The sequence below is a fragment of the Egretta garzetta genome, unplaced genomic scaffold (genome assembly GCF_000687185.1).
Source record: "Egretta garzetta isolate BGI_Z169 unplaced genomic scaffold, ASM68718v1 scaffold337, whole genome shotgun sequence".
Lineage (NCBI taxonomy): Eukaryota > Metazoa > Chordata > Aves > Pelecaniformes > Ardeidae > Egretta > Egretta garzetta.
This window is the reverse complement of record NW_009260181.1, coordinates 653379-675746: the sequence shown is the minus strand read 5'-3', so window position 1 is coordinate 675746 and position 22368 is coordinate 653379. Positions and strand designations below refer to the sequence as shown.

General features: G+C 41.8%; 1 protein-coding gene across 1 annotated transcript in view; it reads left to right on the top strand.

Annotated features, from left to right (window-relative positions):
* SMTNL2 (smoothelin like 2) overlaps positions 1-21492 on the top strand; it is a 22501-nt gene extending 1009 nt beyond the window's left edge. Inside the window, exons 2-10 of the mRNA XM_035897232.1 lie at positions 3848-3890; positions 8538-8625; positions 9277-9516; positions 10225-10278; positions 11874-11949; positions 13337-13507; positions 14080-14197; positions 15554-15705; positions 17997-21492. Of these exons, the coding sequence (XP_035753125.1) occupies positions 3848-3890; positions 8538-8625; positions 9277-9516; positions 10225-10278; positions 11874-11949; positions 13337-13507; positions 14080-14197; positions 15554-15705; positions 17997-18123 (1069 nt within the window). The 3' untranslated portion in view covers positions 18124-21492. The remainder of the gene's footprint in view (positions 1-3847; positions 3891-8537; positions 8626-9276; positions 9517-10224; positions 10279-11873; positions 11950-13336; positions 13508-14079; positions 14198-15553; positions 15706-17996) is intronic.
* Positions 21493-22368: the final 876 nt, after the last annotated feature.

The following is a 22368-nucleotide window of genomic DNA, read 5'->3' as shown; positions in this document are numbered from 1 at the left end:
GGACATGGGGCGCCTCTTTTGCAGGGTCAGTGAGCTTTTGGGAGGTGCTCTGGGAAACGGCCTTGGCCGTGATACCACCTGGAGACGTTCCTGGTTACGGCACTGCTTGGTCAGGCTGGGATCTTGGTTAGAGTGGTAGAGAACCTGTTGGCTTGGTGTGGTTAGGAGTAAGAAGAGAAGCTGAGGCAGTCTCAGCTATCAGTACACATATGTATGTGGATATCTGTGTATCCTTTCTGGACTCGATTCGGGGGGGTAGGTGTGCCAGCAATGCTGTTTGCCAGTTGGCAAGCTCACAAAAGAGAACAGCTCAGCATATAGCAGGCAGTAACATGTTTTCCTAAGACAGTGACTTAGCATCCTGCAGCGCGACAGTTTTGCTGCACAACCATTGTCCCACACTGCTGCAGCGTGTCCCTGAGAGGTGAGCCTCATGCAAGCTGTCATGGTTTCCATGACCTAAATTAGCACAAACACATTCCTCCCAGTGATAAAACTCTTTCTGCAGCGTAGTGGAGCCTTGTAACTCCATGCATGGAAACCCCAGTTAGCGGGAATCTCACCTGGCACTAAGATGTTATGCATAATACTGCTTCTATGTGTCTGGCTCTATGGAAAGAGTTGAAAGCTCCTGCACAATCCTTGACACCAGGAGGTGGCAGCCAGGCAGTACACTGTGATTCAGTCACATAAAACTGCGATACTAGAGACTTGGCTTTCACAGATGACAGCCTATTTCATGTAATCTCTATTAAGCCATGTCTTAAGAAGTCATTAAGACTGTTGTAGTATGAAAAGCTGGTCTATCCATGCTTTGGAGATGGAAAAAAAAAAAAGCTTGGAAATGAAATTCACTCAAAGCTAAATTGGTGAGAATGAGCAGAGAATCTGTATTGCATTCCAGCCCTTTTCATTCTTACTGACTCAAGAATGGGGGCATAGGGCTTCCCATGGCTGGGCAAGTGAAAAGGTAAAGCTGCTGCCTGATGTGTTGTTTTGACGTAGTCATGTCAACTACTGCCTTTTCCCCCAAGTGACAAAGGTAAGCAGCATACACACAACTTTCAGATCTGTTCCTTTTTGTTATATGGAGCCATCCACACTTGTTTGCATTGCAAGGAACAGAAGTGAGCTGAGTGACATGGAAGGGACAAGGGGGTGTGGTCCTTCACACACCATCTCACCTGCTCCATCACCACTGCCTATATTGTAGTGTGTACTTCACGCTCTGTGAAAAGTCTTGCATCAAGGTTATGGCAATATCCACCTTTAGGTATCATAGAATCATAGAATGTTTAGGGTTGGAAGGGACCACTAGTGGTCATCTAGTCCAACCCCCTCGGTCTGCATTAAAGCACAGAATGAGCTTTTGTTTGGATTGGAACCTTCCCTCTTTGCTTTGAGGGTTCAGAGAAGATCGCTTAAGTACTGGTAGTTCTTCAGAGCCCTCCCAACAATTTTCCCTGGAAGGCTGGACAACTTCCCAAGTTAGCATAGCTGACCAAGAAGGAATTTCAGTACTGAGAGCCACGGGAGATGCAGCTAGAGCTACACACAAAATGCATGCAGTGAAAACATAATTTTGTGGGTAAGGCTCTGATGTGGCTGTGCTCAAATGGCTAAAGAGCAAGTCTGGGTCGCTGTGCTGTCACCCAGATTCTCTGTAATGAAGAACAAGTTCCCTCGGTTGCTTGCAATTGCTGGTTATATGACCAAAGCACTTGAAACAGTATCATAGATGACACTGTGTACATTTTCAGATAAACAAGTAACTGTGATAAAATTGGTGGCACTTCCAGCCTTAGTAAATACTTCTCTAAGTGTGAGTTATGAGGAGCAAATAATACTGACCTGGAAATAGTAGCAAATCAAGATGTGCTCTTTTTCTCCTGAAAAGACTTGTTGGTTGACTTCCTTTTTACTGTGTGGTCGATGCAGCGTTTGTCCCAACAAAAGGCTGGGTTCTGTTGCCTTCAACATTTCTAGCAACATACTTGGGATAAGAGTTAAGACTATCTTTTGCAGATTGCAGATCTGCAGAGATTCTAAGCATCGTCAGTGTCTGAACCATTATTTTCTAATATCACTAGATTATTTTTCAAGGTAGTTTCATTGAAAAAAGTGAAGCCAGGGAGTTCCAGCCATCGTTCAGAAGTGAGGACACAAATCTTTTAATTCTAATCTTCAGGCAGTCTCTGCTTTGCTGTCCTTGAAGTGCTGATTTAGGTGGAATTCTAAATGGCCATTAGCCACTGTGATTTGGAGGCAAGTCTTTCTGGTGTTTTGATGCCAAACTTTAGTTTGGCTCTATAACCAGGCCAGGATCTGAGAGCTGCTTTTGCAAAGGTGGAAAATGAGGTATGTTTGAAGAATTAATTTCAAAGCAGGATCCTGGAGCCATAGCTGCACTACTGAGGATTTATCCTTCACTGAGCAGTTTGTTGCTGTTTGTCATCCTTTACAGTCACTGAGGTCTCTCTCCTTACATGCCTGCGATTGTTAGAAAGGAAGAGTTTTGACCTTTTTTGTTGATTAGATCTTACATTAGAGCTTTATCAGTTATGATCTTTCCATAGTGTTGGTAGTTGAGCATGATGCCTTTGAGAACAGGGAGGCCTGTTTCTGTTTTCATCCTGTCAGAAGAGTTTCTGTGCAGTGTGGACAGACTGCTGGGCAGACCACTGCAGAGAACCTGCCTGCAGTAGTCAAAGCAGCAGAGAGACGAATAGCTGGCTACGACCACCTGTGAAGAGCTAAACAAATACTACCCACTGGTATCTCTCTGTGGTGACCTGATGGCTCCCAACAGTTAAGACAGCCCGAGAGTAACTGCACGAGACATAATGACCTGGGGTATACAGGCGGTGAGATTAAGTGATCCAGCAGTCACGTGGCATTACATACTATGATTCTAAACCATCTCAACTCCTATATTTGATAAAGGAGATCCGGTAGTTCCATTTCCTTCTTATTATTCTCTTACACTTCCTGCAAGTGTCCTTTTGGAATGGTGGCATTCCGAGGTTGCCTTGATCCTTATCTAGATTATTTTTTGTTGTTGTTGTTTGTTTTTCTTTTGTTTTAATTCACTGTGACATAGCTGTGGGCACCTGCTGAAGCTGCCAAGCTAGAATTGTTCCCTGCTGTCCATTTTTATCCAGCCTTGCTTCAAAAAAGGTTCTATGAAAAGTGTTTCTGCTGGTTTTCTTCAGCGATTATTCCATGTGTAAAAACTTCCCTAATATGCTCATGGTGTTCAAGGCTTTTTCTTCAAGCTGTGGGGTCAGTTAAAGATAGAGAATACTTGTGTTATATGACAGGCAGTGGCTTTCTAGTAGACGAATTAAGGGGTAAATATGGTGCAGTTCTTGCTGGTCCCTAGCAGCCCTGTTTGCATTTCCTCGCACGTTTCATCATTCCCCATTTCCGATGTATCCACGATCTCTTTATATGCAAGGAACAGAGTGTCAGATCTTGCCTTGTGCAAGTCAGTAGTGGTTTTGCTGCTCACTGAAGTGAAGCATCAACTTCATCAGGCATGTGTAATGAGAGGGAGGTACCTCTCACAGATAAACGGCATTTCTAGATCCAGTGATCTTTATCATGACCCTTTTGATAATTGGTACTTTTATAAGACTTTGGATGACTGAGATCTCTCAATTGAGAGAGAGGAATCTCATTTGTCATTCTTTTATAATTTGATCTTGTTGCAGGCAAAAGCTTGAAGACATAATGTGCACTTTAGAGGCTCAGAGAGGAAATAGAAATTGTATAGAGAGGAAATAAAAATTGTATTTCTTGTCTTTCTAACTTCATGATCTGGTGCTTACTTTTTCTGAATGTATAGGATTTTTCACTACTGGGTTACTGACTGCTCATGGCTTGGACAGGTAAGTTCTTTGCTGGGTAAAAAAAATGGCTGGATGGCTGGGCCCAAAGAGTTGTGGTGAATGGAGTTAAATCCAGCTGGTGGCCGGTCACAAGTTGTGTTCCCCAGGGGTCAGTACTGGGGCCAGTTCGGTTTAATATCTTTATCAATGACCTGGATGAGGGGATCGAGGGCACCCTCAGTCAGTTTGCAGATGACACCAAATGGGGAAGGAGTGTTGATCTGCTCGAGGGGAGGGAGGCTCTACAGAAGGACCTGGACGGGCTGGATCGATGGGCCAAGGCCAATTGTACGAGGTTCAACAAGGCCAAGTGCTGGGTCTGGCACTGGGGTCACAACACCACCATGCAATGCTACAGGTGTGGGGAGGAGAGGCTGGAAAGCTGCCTGGTAGAAAAGGACCTGGGGGTACTGGACGACAGGCGGCTGAATGTGAGCCAGCAGTGTGCCCAGGTGGCCAAGAGGGCCAACGGCATCCTGGCTTGTATCAGGAGTGGTGTGGCCAGCACGAGAAGGGCAATGATCGTGTCCCTGTACTTGGCACTGATGAGGCCACACCTCGAATACTGTGTTCAGTTTTGGGCCCCGTTGTGATTTAACTCCAGCCATCAACTCAGCCCCACACAGCCCTTCACTCAGTCTTCCCCGATGGGATGGGGGAGAGAATCAGAAAAGTGAGAAAACTTATGAATTCAGATAGAGACAGTTTAATAGATAAAGAAAAAGCTGCGTGTGCAAGCAAAGCAAAACAGGGAATTAATACCATACTTCCCATCAGCAGGCACGTGTTCAGCCATTCCCAGGAAAGCAGGGCTCCATCATGCATAATGGTGACTTGGGAAGACAATAACGCTGTTGCTCTGAATGTCCTCCCCCTTCTTTCTTCTTTCACCAGCTTTATATGCTGAGCATGATGTCATGTAGTGTGGGATATCCTTTTGGCCAGCTGTCCTGGCTGTGTCCTTTCCAACTTCTTGTGCGCCCCCAGCCCACTTGCTGGTGGTGTGGGGTGAGAAGCAGAAAAGGCCTTGACACTGTGTAAGCACTGCTCAGCAATAAGGAAAATATCCCTGTGTTGTCAACACTGTATTCAGCACAAATCCAAACCATAGCCCCATACCAGCTACTGTGAAGAAAATTAACTCTATCCCAGCGAAAACCAGCACAGCCCCTTACTACAAGAAAGACACTGAGGTGCTGGAGCGTGTCCAGAGAAGGGCAGCGGAGCTGGGGAGGGGTCTGGAGCCCCAGACTGCTGGGGAGCAGCTGGGGGAGCTGGGGGGGGCCTCAAGTTGTGCCAGGGGAGGTTTAGATTGGATATTAGGAAAAGTGTCTTCACAGAAAGGGTTGTCAAGCATTGGAACGGGCTGCCAAGGGAAGGGGTTGAGTCCCCATCCCTGGGAGTATTTAAAAGATGTGCAGATGTGGGGCTTAGAGATGTGGTTTAGTGGTGGACTTGGCAGTGCTAGGTTAACAGTTAGACTTGATGGTCTTAAAAGTCTTTTCCAACCCAAACAATTCTATGATTTTCCTGTTTTATGGCAGCTTCCATGCAGTTACGGATCTCTGAGGTCTAACTGCTTTGCAGTGAAGGAGGAATTCCAGCAGCCCTACAACTATGGAAAATATTATCACCCTACATTACATGGAGACTTCTGAGCTACAGAGAGATTCATTCTAAGAGCAAACTTGCATAAGACATGCAAAACATTAGTGTTAACTTTCTTTTCTTGAACTTCACCAGTTCCTCATCATATTGTGGTTACATGAGTTGTACAAATGAGTACTCCTCATTATCAAGCACAGATACAGGTACCTGTAGCCCTGCTATTTACAATCTATGTAGCCAGCATTGACAGAGGAAGTACGGGTTTGTCAGAAGACTGGCATCTCCCCATAAAATGGGTTTTAAAGTACTTTAGCCTGACGCTACTAAATGCATTGTAGAATCTGATCCCAGATCTTCCCAGTGTTTTATCAGCACGTTGGCCTTCCCTGTCCTACAGCCTGGTAGCAGTCTCTTCCCCAGCACTGTTAGCCAAAATGTGGTAATCAGCTTTGTATAAAATAAACCAGTGCAGCACCTGTCACTGCATTAGGAAGCCAGTTCAGTGTGTAGAATGCTACATGACCTTTGCAATGATCACCTCATTTCACTGTTTTGCTTGCCTCCACCCCCTTAGCTTGTAAAGTAGATTCATGTTTACAGTCTATACAGGTATTTAGCACATTCAGGTTATGATGGCTGACAAAAATGGCTAAACAGTTCTAATTGTATGCCAGGGGTATATTCTGGGGAGCTGCATTAATTGTGCTTTACATGTCAGTTCTGGATATGGGCAGTAATTGTTGACTAGGATCTCAGTTACACTAAATACAGCAAGAAAAGTCTGAAACCCTGATTCTGCGTGGTTTGTATAATTAATACTTGGGTTTGTATAATTAATATTTGGTGAACTTTTCTCAGATTAATCCTGGCAGCTAGTGATAACTGAATGTACTCATGCATAATACCTTTTTCTTGACAAATATGAGTTTCAAAATAATTATGTTTTCACAAATTAAAAGATCTGGATACAATGACACAGGTCCAGTTTACTGCCAGTACGTTAGACTGTGTGTGCTAATGGAAGTGTTCTCTGTGGGGATAGCAGATGGTATAAGAATGAAAAATATTTTTGATTATCAGGAGAGACAAATGTTATTTTAAAGAAGTTGTTCTGGTGGTGTGTTTGTCAAAAAAGTTTGCAGACTAGCTTTGCAAAAGAACTTATCGCTCCTTTTGGGCCTAAGCCGAGTAACTCTCTAAACAGTGCAGCTTTGTTGGATGTGAGCTCTTTTGAAAACCTGTCGGTAATGAAGCTTCTTAATGGGAGAGATCCCACAAAAATCAGTGGAGACTAGATAACTGAATTGTTAGAAGTTCTAAATGTTCCAACTTCCCCAATCTAGTTTATTTTCCTTTCTTTTTAAATAGAGAAAAATTAAAATGAAGCAAAAGTTCTCCTTGTTCAGATTGATATACTGGACTTCATTACAGATTTGATTTGTAGAACTTGTAGTGTATCTTAAGGCAGGCTAACCTAGTTGTGGAATAGATGTTCTAACTCCCAGCTGTCTTAGGTGCACCTGAAGCCTTCATTGGGCATCAGTGGAAATCTGTCAGTGTTACTAATGGGGTTAGAAGTAACATGGTGCTGTAACATGGTATTCTGCGTGGTTGGTGGGTTGAGTGGTGGTTGTTTTGTTTTGTTTTTTTTTAGTGGTAAACAGACTAAGGAATGTCTTGGCTCATCATGTAACCTCTGCACTCTTACCTAGCGGAGCATATATAATTCTAGGATGATCATTGACTTAGAAACTGGGCAAGAGAATTAAACAAGCTCCTGGCTGAGAAACCTTTAGAAGTCTTCTTTTCTGAGAGTACATCGTGCACATTTTTGGGAAGTCTCCAGTCCTCTTCTGAACTTTGTGTTGTTTTGTTTGCAAATCATATCCAGGTGATTCTATCTCTTTTCCTCACCTAACATAGAAAAAAATGACATGAGAACCTGACCGCAGGTTAAAAAATAGTATACAAACTAACGTAATAAAATACACCATCCAAGCTGAGCCTTAAAGACAGTTCACTGTATCTCGTTATCTTGCCACTGTTCCTTTCTGTGTTTTATTGTAATATATCTTTGTAAGACACTTGCTTACAAGGCAGTAGGTCCTCATCTTGAAGTCAGGTTAATGGGGTTTTACTACACTTTAATGTTTTCTCCAAATTATGCAGTAGTCCTGAAAAGCCTGGATACCAGCTGTGATCTGAGAATGTAGGGCTCAACCATAAAGTCAAGAGAAGGATTTTCCTTGACTTCAGTAGTGTAGGCATGTAGCTCAAATCCAACTATGTACACCTGTGTTCCACTGAAATCAGTTGGAGGTTGACACTTAGATATCTAGGAAGATCAGCATCTAAGCCCACAACTGTATACTCTGTGACAAAACTGTGTTTAGGCTGCCTTACTGTAATCTAATACTAGTTCACAAATTCTTAGCAGACCATAGTTACCAGGAGTTGACTGGGACTTGAACTTGAGGTAATGAAAGTTCCAGTATCTCAAGCAATGGATATTAAAACAGCCTGTGGACTCTGCAGCATCTAATAAGAGAAACACTTTTAAGAAATCTCCAAGGTGTGTTAACATTGTTGTCAGATGTTCTTAATTAAGTTTGGATGCATGTAAGCAGATGCATGGTAAACAGCAGACAAGTTCCTGGAAAAAAAATATCCTTACAGAAGCTGCAGATTATAATGGAGCTGTAAAGTTGTAGGATCACACTTTATGTAGTGCTTTTACAATGCATTATCAGAATGTCATTTTTTCTGCAGCAAACATAGGAAACCTGCAGAGCATTATGCGTTTTATGCAATCTCAATCAATCTCTCTGCTATTGTGTGGAGGCTTCTGTTTGCCACCTTCACAGGGCAAGTCCTGCATTGCCAGTGCTCAGTTTGCAGGTTTGGCTCTTGGGGTTAGATAATTGTTCCCTTCTTGTGTTGTGGTCACTAGCACAAGGAATACCTGTTCTTGGCAGGTGTTACAGGTATTCTTGCTGCTGTTTGAAATTTAGCTGTCATGTCTGTTATCTGTTCTGACAGAGTGTAGACCTGGATGACCGCCGCAAACCTGAGTTTAGAAGAGTTTTTAGTTCTTCCATCATTGAAAATGGGCATCAGTCTTCATCAGGTAGGAACAGGGCACAAAATGAAGTAGCACTACTTGTGAAATACCTGATCCTGGCAGTCCTAGAACAGCTCTCACATGGTGGAAGCATTAGAATCTGCTATGGTTTCAGCATGGATATTGTACTGTGGCACTGATACCGTTTATTTCCTGATTAGGAGTATAACTTTCAAACTTTATTGTTAAGCATGCACTATGGTGTTTCATAAATTGGAGGGTGTCATGTTATCTTAGGGCACTGATGATAATAAGGCCAGCTATTCTGGGTGCCACTGTAGCCTTGCATCCCAAAATGTTTTGCAAATTACTTGTCCACTTCCATCACCCTTCAGTGGAGAATGGATTTACTATCTCCATTTATAGAAAACTGAGGCACATGTCATTTCATAAGACCATGAAAAGGACAAGAATGCTGACTCCTAACCCATGGCAGGAGATTGGGGGCAGGGGCTTCTCAGAGGAAGAGGAGGAGCTTACCAAATGCAGAAGCTAGTGGATTAATGATCTGAAGAAGTTGTTCTTGATGAATTCATGTAGGACAGGTATGATGGCTGCAAGGACCACTTACAGTAGGGTTGTTGCATGGAAATTGGTTTGTAGCTTTGTTACAAATCTGCAAATAAATCTAATTCCTCTCTCCTTTTTATTCACTAGGTCAAGCAAAAGTCTCCCAGGAACTGACCTCTTTTCACCTGTCAGACTCTTCCCCCGAAGCCCATGCCCCTGCAGTCACCTTACAGATGCCCCACCTTCCTGTTACTGCAGTAACCAGGATATCAGAGAAGTTTTCAGGAGAGACCATCTCTTCAACAGGAGCAACTAATGCATCTGCCGGCCTGCTGGGACAGAGCAAGAGCAAAAATGCGACGGCAGTGAAAACTTCCAACCAGTCAGGTAAAAGAAACAAAAATAATTTGTTTGCTGCAGCTGTGTTCCATTTCTTTACTTCAAGAAACTGGTGCTGCAAGGATTGTCCTGTGATCTAGTGCTTATTACGAAACCTTGCTTCCATGGCTACATATCCTATGGCGGGACACTCTGATTTAGAATATTGTGGGTCCTAGGTAGAGCTTTAGGCTATACTGTCACATCTGCCGAGAATTTTTGCTGCCTAATTTCATAGTGCAGCCTGTCTTCTAGCACAGTTACCAATAAGTATCTCTTCAATGTGGCCAGCTATTTTAATGAAATTTGCAGGAGTTTTTAGTGCTTTGAGACCTGAGGCCCTCTGAGAAGCTAGGCAGGTATTTGGCTAATGGGTTCAACAGTCATTGGGAGGGAGGAATGACTGACACATATATGCATAAGTCAGCGTAATCGCAGAATCTTATTTATATCTAAATTGAATTTAAAAAAAAAAAGAAATCCCATTCATATTGAAGTTATTCATCTTTAAACTGTATTTCATATACATTTAGTGATAGTGACACTTACAGATCAGACTATATATATATGGGTCAGAAATTACAGAGAGAGACCAGATGGAATTGCCAGCAAGAGATAGGGATTATTTGCAGATTATTCTTTCAACTTTTATCTTATTAAAGCTAAGAATGTAGCAAAGCCTTCCTTTTGTTTTTGTTTTTTTTTCTGTTGTTTCAGTGAAGGCCTGGAATTCAAATACGGTGAGAACAGTGGGTTCATCTGCCACTGGAGGTGAGTGTTCCTGTTAGCATGTCCTTATGCAACACAAACTGAAAGGGATTCCATGCTCTGTGTCTGGGGAATTCAGATGTGAGCATATAGTTTAGATTTGTAGGTACACTGAAATTCGTAGGTAATACTGAAATTGCTAACAAGACTGCATGCAGATTCAGTTTCCCAGGTATCATGGAAACCTGTTCTGCTGTATCAGATTCTCAATCAGTTCAAAGCAAGGGGTACTTATTTGCACAGTGGTGTACATGCGTACCGTTAGGCAATCTCTGCAGTGGAAACAATGGGTGCCAGAAAAGTGTGTCAGAATAGACAGTTTGAACAGTGAAGATTTCAGCTGACTAAGTGAAAACTGTGACTGAACGCAAGGTAATGTCCATTGGAAAGCGATAGGCCCGCCCTATGGATGTTGAAGCAAATTCCTTTGAGCAGAATAGCAGTAAGTGGTCTCCTTCATATATGAATGTGCCAAAGGACAAAATGCCTTAAGGATTTTCGATACCAGGTGAAATACATGAGTTGAGCTCTAGCCAAAAGTACTTCTGATTGATGTCACCAAGCTGTAACTGTCTACACAATGTACTGGCATTTCACAGTGGTCTCAAGTGTCAGTTTAGCAAAGATGTAGCTCACCCAGAATAGGGATCACATATCTCCTCAGCTTAAGACCTCTGAGATTTGCACAAATATCTGGCAATTGTTTGTGGTCCCAAATTTTCAACATCTGTATGCTGGTATTTACCAGGGTGTTTTACATGAGAAGTCTAATTGGTCTGGATCCCTCCTATAAGCAGTGGGGAGAGTTCAGCATTTTCAGAGAGTGATTTGGACAGTGATCAAGTTCGATTGCTTCTAAGATGCCAGTCTTGCTTCTTTGTGTATAGAAGGAGCCTTCAATAAATGAGTCGCTGGCTTATGCAACAAGATTGGGCTTTAGTGTGTTACTGGGCAAGCCACTCTGTTGTTCTGCATTTACAGAGCATAGCTGGAGTCCAGAGCTGGCCTCTAAGAGGCAAAGCACAGAAGGTAAAACCTCAGGGGTTGGGGGAGGAACATGCAAAGTTGGTTTTTAAGCCACTTTTGCAACCTTTGGAGGCTGTTTTAATTTACGAACTAAAAATGTTTCCTGGTGGAAATTAGGTAGTTTAAATTATGCTCTCAATCACGGCAGACTTCCCAGGATTCCTTATGTCTCCCAGAATGACTGTTGCAAGCTGAGCTGTAGCACCGTTTCTTCCTTTCACTGAAATGTCCATGGCAGCGTGCCTTCCTCTGAGGTTTGCACAAGGGCCTGAAATGATCCAACCTTCCCAATGCAGTTTTAGCAAAGGCATCCTCTCACTGCCCTTTCTGGTATGTTTACACCATCCTTGCTGCAATGGAACAAGTTTGCAGAGGGCCTGAACCCCTGGGGAAAACCCCTCCCCAGCTTGTTAGCTCATACTGGAAGTTAGATACAGGCCTGCAGCCTTTCACTGTGGTGAGTAAAAATCAATGCATGGCTATCTATCAGGAAATGGTTTGAACGTGTATGAGGAGAGGAGATAAAAGAAGTTTCTGCTCTGATACATCTTGTTTTTCCTGCTTTTATACAGAGAATACCACTTCTGTCACTAAGTCTGTCTCAACTGTGAGCTATGGGACGAGTAGTGGAACCAAAACTGGTGAACGGTACGCATTTTTCTTGGCATTTTTTTAGGCTATTATGGTCAGTATAGTCTCAAGGGACAGGTGTTCTTCTGGCTTGGAGAACAAGTGAGTTCCAGATGCTGTATTTTAAGCCCATTAAAGGTTGTGAGCTTTCCTGAGGGCTAAGTGCAACAGAGATGGGAAGGGATAAAAATCTTCTGTAGAGCAGTTTAAAGCAGACCTAATTGTGGATTTCAGCATTGTTACAGTGTTAGTAAAACTCGCAGTGCTGGTGGTGGATTTTTGTTAGGAGAAGCAAGTTGTCAGGCCCTTTGAAAACACTTTTAAAAATACTCAGCTGTGTTGAAATTTATACTTTCAGCTTATTTTTGGAAACCAGCATATGATTGCCATCAAACATCCTTAGTTTGGCTAGCCTAGAGTTTAGTTTGTAGATAAATTCCTTACTGAGGACTACTACACATTCTTGATTAACTCGGAGTCGCAGTTGCTCAGTGTAGGATTACATGGTATCACAATTACTACTGGCATATCCAGGCATCCTCGGCATGCAAAATATCCATCAAGAAAAATGGGAGGGCAGCCAACTTAAATCTCTGAAATTGGGCTTGCATCTGCCTTGAAAATTACCCCAAATTTGGCAATACATTTCTTCAGAGTTAGTTCCAACATCAGCGCTTCTATATTTGAGTCATGATACACTGAGCACCCTAGAGAACTTGCTGTCAGATCTGACCTCCATCTGTAACAGAAGTTAATGTGTGACACTGATGTCATTGCTCTTTACCTCAGTTTCCTCATCTCTGTCATGGGGAACATTTCCAAATGTGATATGTGGCTTACTTCATGAATGCTGAAGTGGTTCATGTCTCAGATAAACACAAATTAGAATATATACTCCTTTATTTCTCAATCAAATTACCAGCTTGAGGTCAGTGAAGCAACACTGGCATGAGCTCAGGATTCTGCCTACTATAAGTTAAAATTTCCAAAGTACTTCCTGAATTACTCTGCAAGTTCCATTTTTAAAATGTGATTTACCCTCCAGAAACCCCGAAGTTAGAAATTCAAGGAATTTACCTGTGTGGCCACAGGTTGTTTTTTTTTTTTCTTTTTTTTTCTCAAAGGTGTTTAATTGTTGTCCTACTTAGTGCTACCAAGCATTTGTGACTTGTCCAGCTGTGTCTCATTTGTAGAAGTACCTTAGACTCTTCTATACTTAAATGTTGTTGTCTGTCAATAAAACATTGACTTTTACTTAAATTGCTTTTGACTCATTCAGGTCCTCTTGAAATGGCTCTTTGGGAGGTTTAGAGTAGGCAGCAGTTGGACCTTTATGCTGACTCCTGGCACTGCAGAGAGTTACTTTTTTGTTTAACCACATACTTTTCCTGTTCTCTTTCTCCAGTGCCACTGACAGTTACTGTGATGGCACCCCCAGCTCTCGCTCCTCTCCTCCCACTGTACATCGCCACGTTGAAAGGAGGCGAGAACTGGTGCGGTCTCAGACGCTCCCACGGACTTCAGAAACACAGGCCAGGAAAGCGCTTTTTGAGAAATGGGAACATGATGGTGGAAAGTACGTCACACCCTTTGTCTCCAGAATGGGTTTGTTAATGGGAGACTAATTTGTCAATTATTACCAGCAAAGAACAGCTGGTTGAGAGGACTCTCTCAATGTAAGATTTTGAGCAAAGGGACAATATGAGGTCACGTATAGCTTTGCTGATTTCACAGACTGAGCCCTGGAAATTCACAGCTACAGATTCCTCTGGCTTTGGAATTGTTCAGCTGAAGAAGCAGGTGCCTTTTATCAGGAAAGAGGGCTGTGAAAGCTGCCTTCTCTGTCATTATAAGAGGCTGGGAATGTAGCGACTTTCTGTTGCCATTTGTTAAGGACCAGAAATGTGGACTGTTCTTTATGCACCACGGTGGGGGTATGATTTAAATAGAAGAGGGCTTGGAATCCTGGCTTTAGTGAAATGAAAATGAGTTTTTCTTGCAGGACCAACAAGTTGAAGTTTCAGCAACGTGTTTCTCAAATATCACCTGGACAGGGGCTGACCTGGGCAAGGTTGCATAGGTGTGACTGACAAGTAGGTTTAAGTTTTTCTAGAATGTAATTTAATCTGGTCTCTGTTAATTTTCCAGAGGAAAAGGAGAATCCAGAGCTAAGCTGAAGAGGTCGCAGAGTTTTGGGGTTGCCAGCGCTAGCAGCATTAAACAAATTCTGTTAGACTGGTGTCGCTCAAAAACCATAGGATACAAGGTGAAGACGTGCTAGCACTTTCAGCTCTCTCTCTTTCAGGAGAATTTGCCAAAAAAGCATACTCAAAAAGTGAATGTAAAACATGCTAGACAATGAGTTAACTTCCTCAAGGCCATCAAGTTTTGTGTGGGTAATGCAAACATCATGGTTTGCATGGGCAGCACTTCAAGACAGTCGGTGATTGCATGAGTGAGATTCTGTATGTGTATCAAAGCAATGCACTAGTGTTTGCCTGAAAGCCTACATTTCTGTGCTTGTGGATATAGACTTCAGTATGCACTCACACATTTTTTTTTCTTAGTTGCAGGCTCCAGTTTTTGCATTCTCAATATATATGGCAAGATCTGAATAACATTTTGCCTGTACATGGAGACTACGGGCCTTTTGTTACACAGCAGACCAAAGTACTCTCTATTGGTATCAGACAACTGAATTTTTAGTAAATGGTTGAAGTTGAATCACACGGTGTTAGTGAGCTAATTTCTATGAGGTAACATCAGAGTAGCTAAAAGAATTCAGCAGTTGAGATTTTAGTCATTTTACCTGGCCTTAAACTGCAATTGCCAAAGCAATTTCCAGATGAAAGGGAATTTTTTTTCTAGGTTTTTTTTTGTGTAATATGTTTTTCAATATTATTGTAAAACCTGCATTATTATTGCTGAACTCAAAATTATAGTATACATAAAGCAGAACTAGTGAAAGTTACTGTTAGTTGCTTACCAGAAAAGCTGGGGCTTGAATTTTGTATGATGGGAAGGCAGCATGAGACAAGAACCCAAATGTGTTTCTTTTCACGGTGGCAGTTGAAAGTAACAAGTATTTGTTCCAAGAGTCAGGTTTTGCAGTAGGCATAATTCTTCCTTTATTTCTTCCTATATTTCTACCTATCTGTGTGTAAACAGGTATTGAGTTGGGCCTTACTCAAAAGCAAAGCAAGCAAGCATAGTCTTTATCTAGTATTATTCACAGCTACAAAATGAACCATTCTTCAATTATAAATACTTTAGAGGGATAAGCAGTGTCCTTAGTTTCCGCAGATACTGAGCTGGTGCATTGGACCTGCTCCAGAGCTCACTGGTGTATTTTCAGTGGGCTTTGGATCAGGGACCTTGACTGTGTGAATGCTTTGCATCTGGGCATTTCAGGCCAAAGGCTTTCATTGCTGAGCATGCTGTGTTTTCTCAGAATACAAATAATGTAATGGATATACGAAGAGGGGAAGTAAAACATAAAGCCTGTGCCCTGTTGCTTTGGTTAGTGGGAGAGAAGGACGGAAAACTGCAGTGAGCAAAAGCAGCTGCTCTTCCCCATCCCCCTGTGCTGCATTAACATGCATGGTTTTTTTCATCATGACAGCACATTGATCTCCAGAACTTCTCCTCAAGCTGGAATGATGGGATGGCATTCTGTGCTCTTGTGCATTCTTTCTTTCCTGAAGCTTTTGATTATAATGAGCTTGACCCAGCTAATCGCAAGCAGAACTTTGAGCTGGCCTTCACCATGGCTGAGTGAGTATCACATTAGATCGCTGTGAAGTGCTTCCAGGTCAAGTCTAATGTGGCTATGAAGAGTTCAATTGTTCTTGTAGATCCCATATCACTAGCTTACATGTGTCATGCCAGAAGATAATAAAGCTCTGCACAGAGAAGGCATAAAACAGGAGACTCAGCAGTTAAAATCAGAGGTGGTTTTACCAGGCACAGGATAATTCACTGGAGTCCCCTGTTCAGGTCTTTCAGAGTCTTCAGGCAGTACTTGAACTCTGCTTTCTCACCTCTGATTCTCGTCAGCCTTAGCACTGACACACTAAACTTGAGAAATGAGCCTCATGAGTTATGCTTGGACAAAGAAGAGGAAAAAAACCCTACTTCTCTCTGTGTTTGTTTTTTGTTGGGTTTTTTTTTTTATTATTTTGTCCTTGAAGTAATGAATGATTCTTAATGAATTTGCTGATATCAATCATTAAAAAGACAGTTGTTCATAGAGCACAAAGCAGTCAATGCTTACTGACAGCCCATAGTAACTGGACATAAAACTCGTAGTTTTATAAAAGTAGTCTTAGCCAATCCCACCTGCTTGATACTTGATTTGAATTTGAGGCATGTTAATATATCCATCCAGTCTCTCTGGAAAAAAACCATGACCCCTGAAGGGCAGGGAGAAAGTAGATTAATTTTTGGAATCAGGTTTTGTGGGAGGGTTCTCCTCTGTCTGTGCGTTGCTTTGGTTGAACAAGAATGAAGGTTGAATTCAGTGTAAGTAGAGTTAGATCAAGGCTGAGAGCTTCTCAATATCTCAACCTGGTAACTGCATTTTTGTAAAACAGAGCTAATACCCTCAGTCACACTGTCCTGATCCTTTTCGATGCAGTATACCAGGCGATTAAATGGTAACTTGTTTGTTAAAGTCATTATGAGTGTGAACTTGTCAGCTGGAAATAGTAACATTTTTGACCCAGTATCAACATGATTGTTGCTGTTTTCTTTGCCTTGTATAACAGTAAGAGCCCTTCACGTGGTATGCGGCTGGGTTTGGTACACTCTTTTTTTTCCGCATACTAACAGGATGTTGGAATACATGGCTACAGTTCCCTGCACCTTCTGATACAGCTTCAAATACCAATACCACCGCACTGAAGCTCTGGGGTTCTTTGAGTGCCTTTATTTATTTATTTTTTTATTTTTTTTAATTAAAGCAATAACTTACAGAACTGGATTTGCCATTTATCATTCCAGAGAAAAGCTTTGAAAATTCTTAGCATAATGTCGGCTCTCCTTATTACAGCCCCTAGCAAAGGAATTCATTTGGGAATTACAAGGTTTTTATACACACACACACACACACACACACACACACACATCTATGTATATATAAAAATTTTGTTGCTTGTCAGTGAGTTGAAAGAGATTCTATGACACTTTAGATGGTTGATCGCTAAAGTAAAACTATTTACAAATCTTAAAGGAAAGTTGGAGTGTTTTTCTATCTCAGTTTATGAGTAACAGTAAGTATGGGGAGAACAGAAGACAGCATGCATGCAACAGTAAGAAACATTAGGTAAGAGTTACCTACAGAAAGTACTACTGCAGAGTTGCAATTACCTTTAAACTGTTCTCTTCTGGTGCTGGAAAAGGCTCTGCTCTCAATTATTGCTGTTCACCCCAGTATGAGCTCTGCTGATCAGATTGCTTCCTGCTCTTGTGATTTTTTCATCCTAGGCCTCAGCAGATCTGTTCCTTTCTACTGGTCCAGATCTCAGTCAGGCTTCTGCTCTCAAACCTGGTCATCTGAGATTGTTGTCCAAGTCATTCACACCTTGAAGATATGGGGGTGGTGGAGAACAAACAAGCCACAGCCACATGGGCCTTCATTGGCACATCTCATCTCTTCTCATTCTTTTGGAGCTTCCTGTATAGCAACCAGAAAAACTCAATTTGCAAACTTACATGACCCTGCTGACTGAGACTTGGGCAGAGGAATGTGAGATTGGGCTACATGCTACAGATATAAGGGATGTGAATGGCAGTCAGTGGGGAAAAAAAAACCCTACAGGGCTTTGGATGAGATCCCATTATAGAGGAAGACGGGGAAAGAACAGGAATATTCCACGGTCACAAAAATTACAATCTCCAACCTGAGCCTGACCATTTCATTGTGAAATGAAATGTTGCTGATATATCTCAGGATTTCTTGAATGCCTCAATGATGCTCAAATCAGAGCAGCAAATGAATCTTGGAAGTAGTTACAGGCCTCAGATTTAATTCTTGATTTGCTGTATCTGTTTTATTATTACTACAGGAAAATGGCTCACTGTGATCGTCTGATAGAAGTGGATGACATGATGGTGATGGGTCGCAAGCCAGATCCCATGTGTGTCTTCACCTATGTCCAGTCTCTATACAATCATCTACGACGCTTTGAATAAAACCATCGATGCCTCTCCAGCCAGAAGGGTCAAGTACAGTATGCTAATGGAAAAAGTGACATTTTGCAAATGGAATGCAGTGTTATTTCTTGCTTTCTACTGTTCCTTTGCCTACATTCAACTGCGTGGCTGGCTGACTGAAGTGTTGCTGAGCAGCGCCCCAAAGTGTTGATCACATCAGCATGTCTGTAATACAGAAATATGTTTGAAAAAGACAAAAAAATACAGGGAAAGGCAAATGCTGTCATTTTGGTGCTAGTAGTAGGTTGGATTTTTAATATTCTTGTGTTTAAAGATCACAAGAAGCTAATTTGCTGCTCCTATCAGTTAGGCTGGGGACACAGTTTTATGCAGTGATAGGTAACTCTGCTATGAAGGTGTTCTCTCTTAAAATGCAGGTAAAACTCCAGAAGATAGCACCGTCAGTTCCACTTCTCTGTTGAGCATAGCACAAAAGAAATAGCAGATGGATGAGGAAAATTCCATCTGGCAAATAACAACCTAGAGTACTCAACCACTAGGGCAATATTGCCTCTCCTCCAACCCTACCCCCCACTCCAGCATACATGCATGCACACACACACATATCAAACAGGTATTGTTCTATTCTCTTAAAGCAGAAAGAGAACATTGCCTCTTACATGCTGACTGGGGTGACAGATAACTACCATGTTACACAACAGTGTTTGTAATGGTCCAATGTAAAGTGATTTGCTTAGAGGCTTGCTAAAGCCTCTGCTGGCAGTCTGGATTAATTTCTTGATCATGATGAATAGCAGCAGCTGGGGCTGTTCTATGTATAAGATTGTGTGTTCTCATGATTTAGGATTACAGCAAAGGGGGGCTAGCAAGGTACAAAATCCTCTGGACAGCTGTAATAGAAGCAAGATTGTAGTGTGCCTTGACCTGTGCTCCAGGGGAGAGCAACTCTCCAGTGTGGACAGGAATGAAGTCTTTACAACTTGCGCAGTCCTCATGGTGACTCTGAGGTGGAGAGGCAAGATGCCAAAGAAGTATGATGATGTGGGAGTTCTGAAATGCCTTGGAGTAGCTTCTGTTTTCAGTTAAATTAGAGTTAAAAATCACAATACAGTGGGATTATTCAGGACAAAAAGGTCATGGGTCACCCTTTCTGGTCTTCTCTTTGATAAATCAACAGACCTTTGTCTTCACAGTGAATGTTAAAAACAAAACCACTAGAAAAGCGTACTTAAAAAAAAGCCTTGTAAAATTATTTCTTCCCTAAGAACAGGCCCACTGAAAGTAAAAACGGAAAGCCAGGAGCCCTCTGCTCATGCTAGAGAATGTTTTTTAACCTGCATTTGTGCTTTTTGTAGATATTTATAAAGATTACTTTGGTTCTGTACTGATGGCCATTTATAATAAAATAAGTCAAACGCTCTTCAGATATACTGCTTCTCTTTAGAATGAAGTGACAGGTAACAAAGTAAAATCAGTGAAAAGAACCCAGAGCTTTTGCTTAGAAGATTTTTGTTCTAGTCATGATGTTGCGTGCTCTGAATTTCAGTTTAAAAAGGTACAGTTGTTCAGTGGCATTTGGAATAGGTTTTTAGTTCAGCCTCCCTTTCTAATGAAGTTTACTTAAGAAACCATGAATGAAGCAACCACTTTGTTAGCAGTCTCGGGGGGGGGGGGGGGGGGAGAAACCCCAAAAAAAAACACCAGAAGTATACAAAGGTAAAGTATAAGTTAACTGCTGAAGGTCTGGATCATCAAGTTGTTTGAAGTGTAGCTAGGCTGCTGCTGTGACACTGTGGAAACAGTTTGGAAAGACTTTTACATACATGTCTTAATGTAAGTACCCGAGAGATAGTTGTCAAGCAGGATGCTTGGTATTGCTAATCTCACAGCTTTAATGCAGGTGGACAGAGGTTGGGTGGGCTGTTCATGCATGTCATATGACTGCCACTGTCCTCAGTTTTTTACTTTATCTTGAATGACCAGAATTCTGAGAAGTGTGCATGTGTTGCTCCACCAAATGCACTGCAAGGACAAACACACTGTACTTGTATTTTGGAGAAGCGATTAGAGTAAGCATGATGCGAAATCTGTCCACAGCTGGCACACGTGATACATGCATTCACATTTTTACAGCAGAATCCTTTTCATCGACTAGCAGAGTCAGGTTCCATCATAGCTACAACAAAAGAGGCAATACTGCCTTTATACATCACATTTCTTCACAGTCCCAGGTCATGGATGCTTTTCCTGTGTGATGTGAGGGCTAAAGACACAGGTAAGCCCTTGGCCAATTAAGGCCCAGTAGCAAACAATTATATAAAGGAAGTTTTAGACAGTAAAATTATTGCCTTATTCTCAAGGGGGGTTCAGATCCTTTCCATAGTTTAGCTTGTTTTCATAGCTACCCAGAAGCAATTTGTACAGGTTTTCTAAAATCTTCTCACTTCAGAGAGGTGGTAGTAAAGATACCTGGTACTTGCCAGCAAACTGCAGGGGAGTGGAAGACCATAAGCTGATTTTAACTGCTGGTGGTTCATGCATGAGAAGATAAGGGAGATGGTGCTATGGCGTAAATTTAGAAAAACCTACAACTTTGTGCATTAAGAAGACTGATCTATGTGAGTAACCTTGACTATTAGATTGTATGATTAAATTGAAATTAAAGTAGGTAATGTATGCCCCCTGCTGGATTTTTTAGTATTTTTAGTTAAAAAAAAATAAATGCAGAGAGTGTGTGTGTATATATGACAGTGAATGTGTTTAGCACGAGTGATAAAGAGAACAATATATTAAGTTGGCATACTATGTTTTACACAGATGGACTGTTTCCTGGCTTTTCTAATATTTCTGCACTGTTATCTAAGGTTGCTTTATTGGACACTTGATGCTACTTTTAAAGGCTAGATCAATTGGTTCTGTGCAAGATTTTCCAAATAATCTCAGCAGACACATCACCTACTTTTAAAAGTTATGTTTGCATACAGCTTGCCATGGCAGGGAAGTTCTCGTCCTTGAAAGTACAATAATTGGATGGATGCCTTTCATCAGTTCTCCCTTTGTGTAACATTTCCAATAAAGCGTTTAATCTAAACATGTGCTCAAAACAGTGCGAATTCTTGGATATATATGATTAGATATAAAACTAGCCCATATGGTTCAACCTGTGTCATTAATTTAAAGCTGGCCTGGCTTACAGAGACAGTGTTAAAAGTGTCCCAAATGAAAGTTGGCAATGCTTTATGTAAGGTACCTTTAAAAGCCACTTTTGATTGTGCTAAAATATCTCTATGTCTAGATAAAGCCTCAGAATCATAGAGCGGTTTGGGTTGGAATGGACCTTTAAAGGTCATATAGCCCAACCCCCCTGCCCTGAACAGGGACATCTTCAATTGGATCAGGTTGCTCAGAGCCCCGTCCAACGTGACCTTGAATGTTTCCAAGCGTGGGGCCTCCACCACCTCTCTGGACAACCTGTGCCAGTGTTTCACCACCCTCATCATAAAAAAAAAAAAAGTCTTCCTTGTATCTAGTCTAAATCTACCCTCTTTCAGTTTAAAACCATTTTTTTGCTAAAAAGTTTGTCCCCATCTTTCTTAGACGTTCCATTAAAAGTACTGAAAGGCCGCAATCAGGTCTCCCCAGAGCCTTCTCCAAGCTGAGCAGCCCCAACTCTCTCAGCCTTTCTTCGTAGGAGAGTATTCCGGACATCAGCGGAACACCAGAATTCAGACCTGTTATGTTAGTCTGCTTTGCAGTTTCAGCAATGTTGAAAGCAAGGAGTTAATGGTGCTGCAGTATCAGTTCAACCTAGAGAATTTTGCCTCTTCACAGCAGTTCAGATGACAGTTTAATCCGCTGAAGAATAAGACTATCTATCTATGGTATTTTTAATGCATCTAATAAGGAACATGGCAACACATTTAATTCAGATTAATGCTGCTTATTTAGACTCCTCTACAGAAAACATTTTTTTTCCAGACTCTGAGGACTTGGCCACTTCTTCATAAATAACAAACCCAGTTTTGACATCCAGACACAAGTCACCAAGGTGACGAACTGCTCCTTTGTAAAATCCTTTATAAAGGCACTAGCATGGGATGTAGTATGTGCACAGCCTTTCAGCAGCACAGAGATTTTCAGGAATTAGCAAGCCTTTCCACTTTCATTCCTTTCTAAACTGTCCTAATTGCTGAGTTGATTTTTACCTCTGTTATTTGGCAAACAGTGTTGTCAGCCTGAGGAAGTCTACAACGATTTAACCCC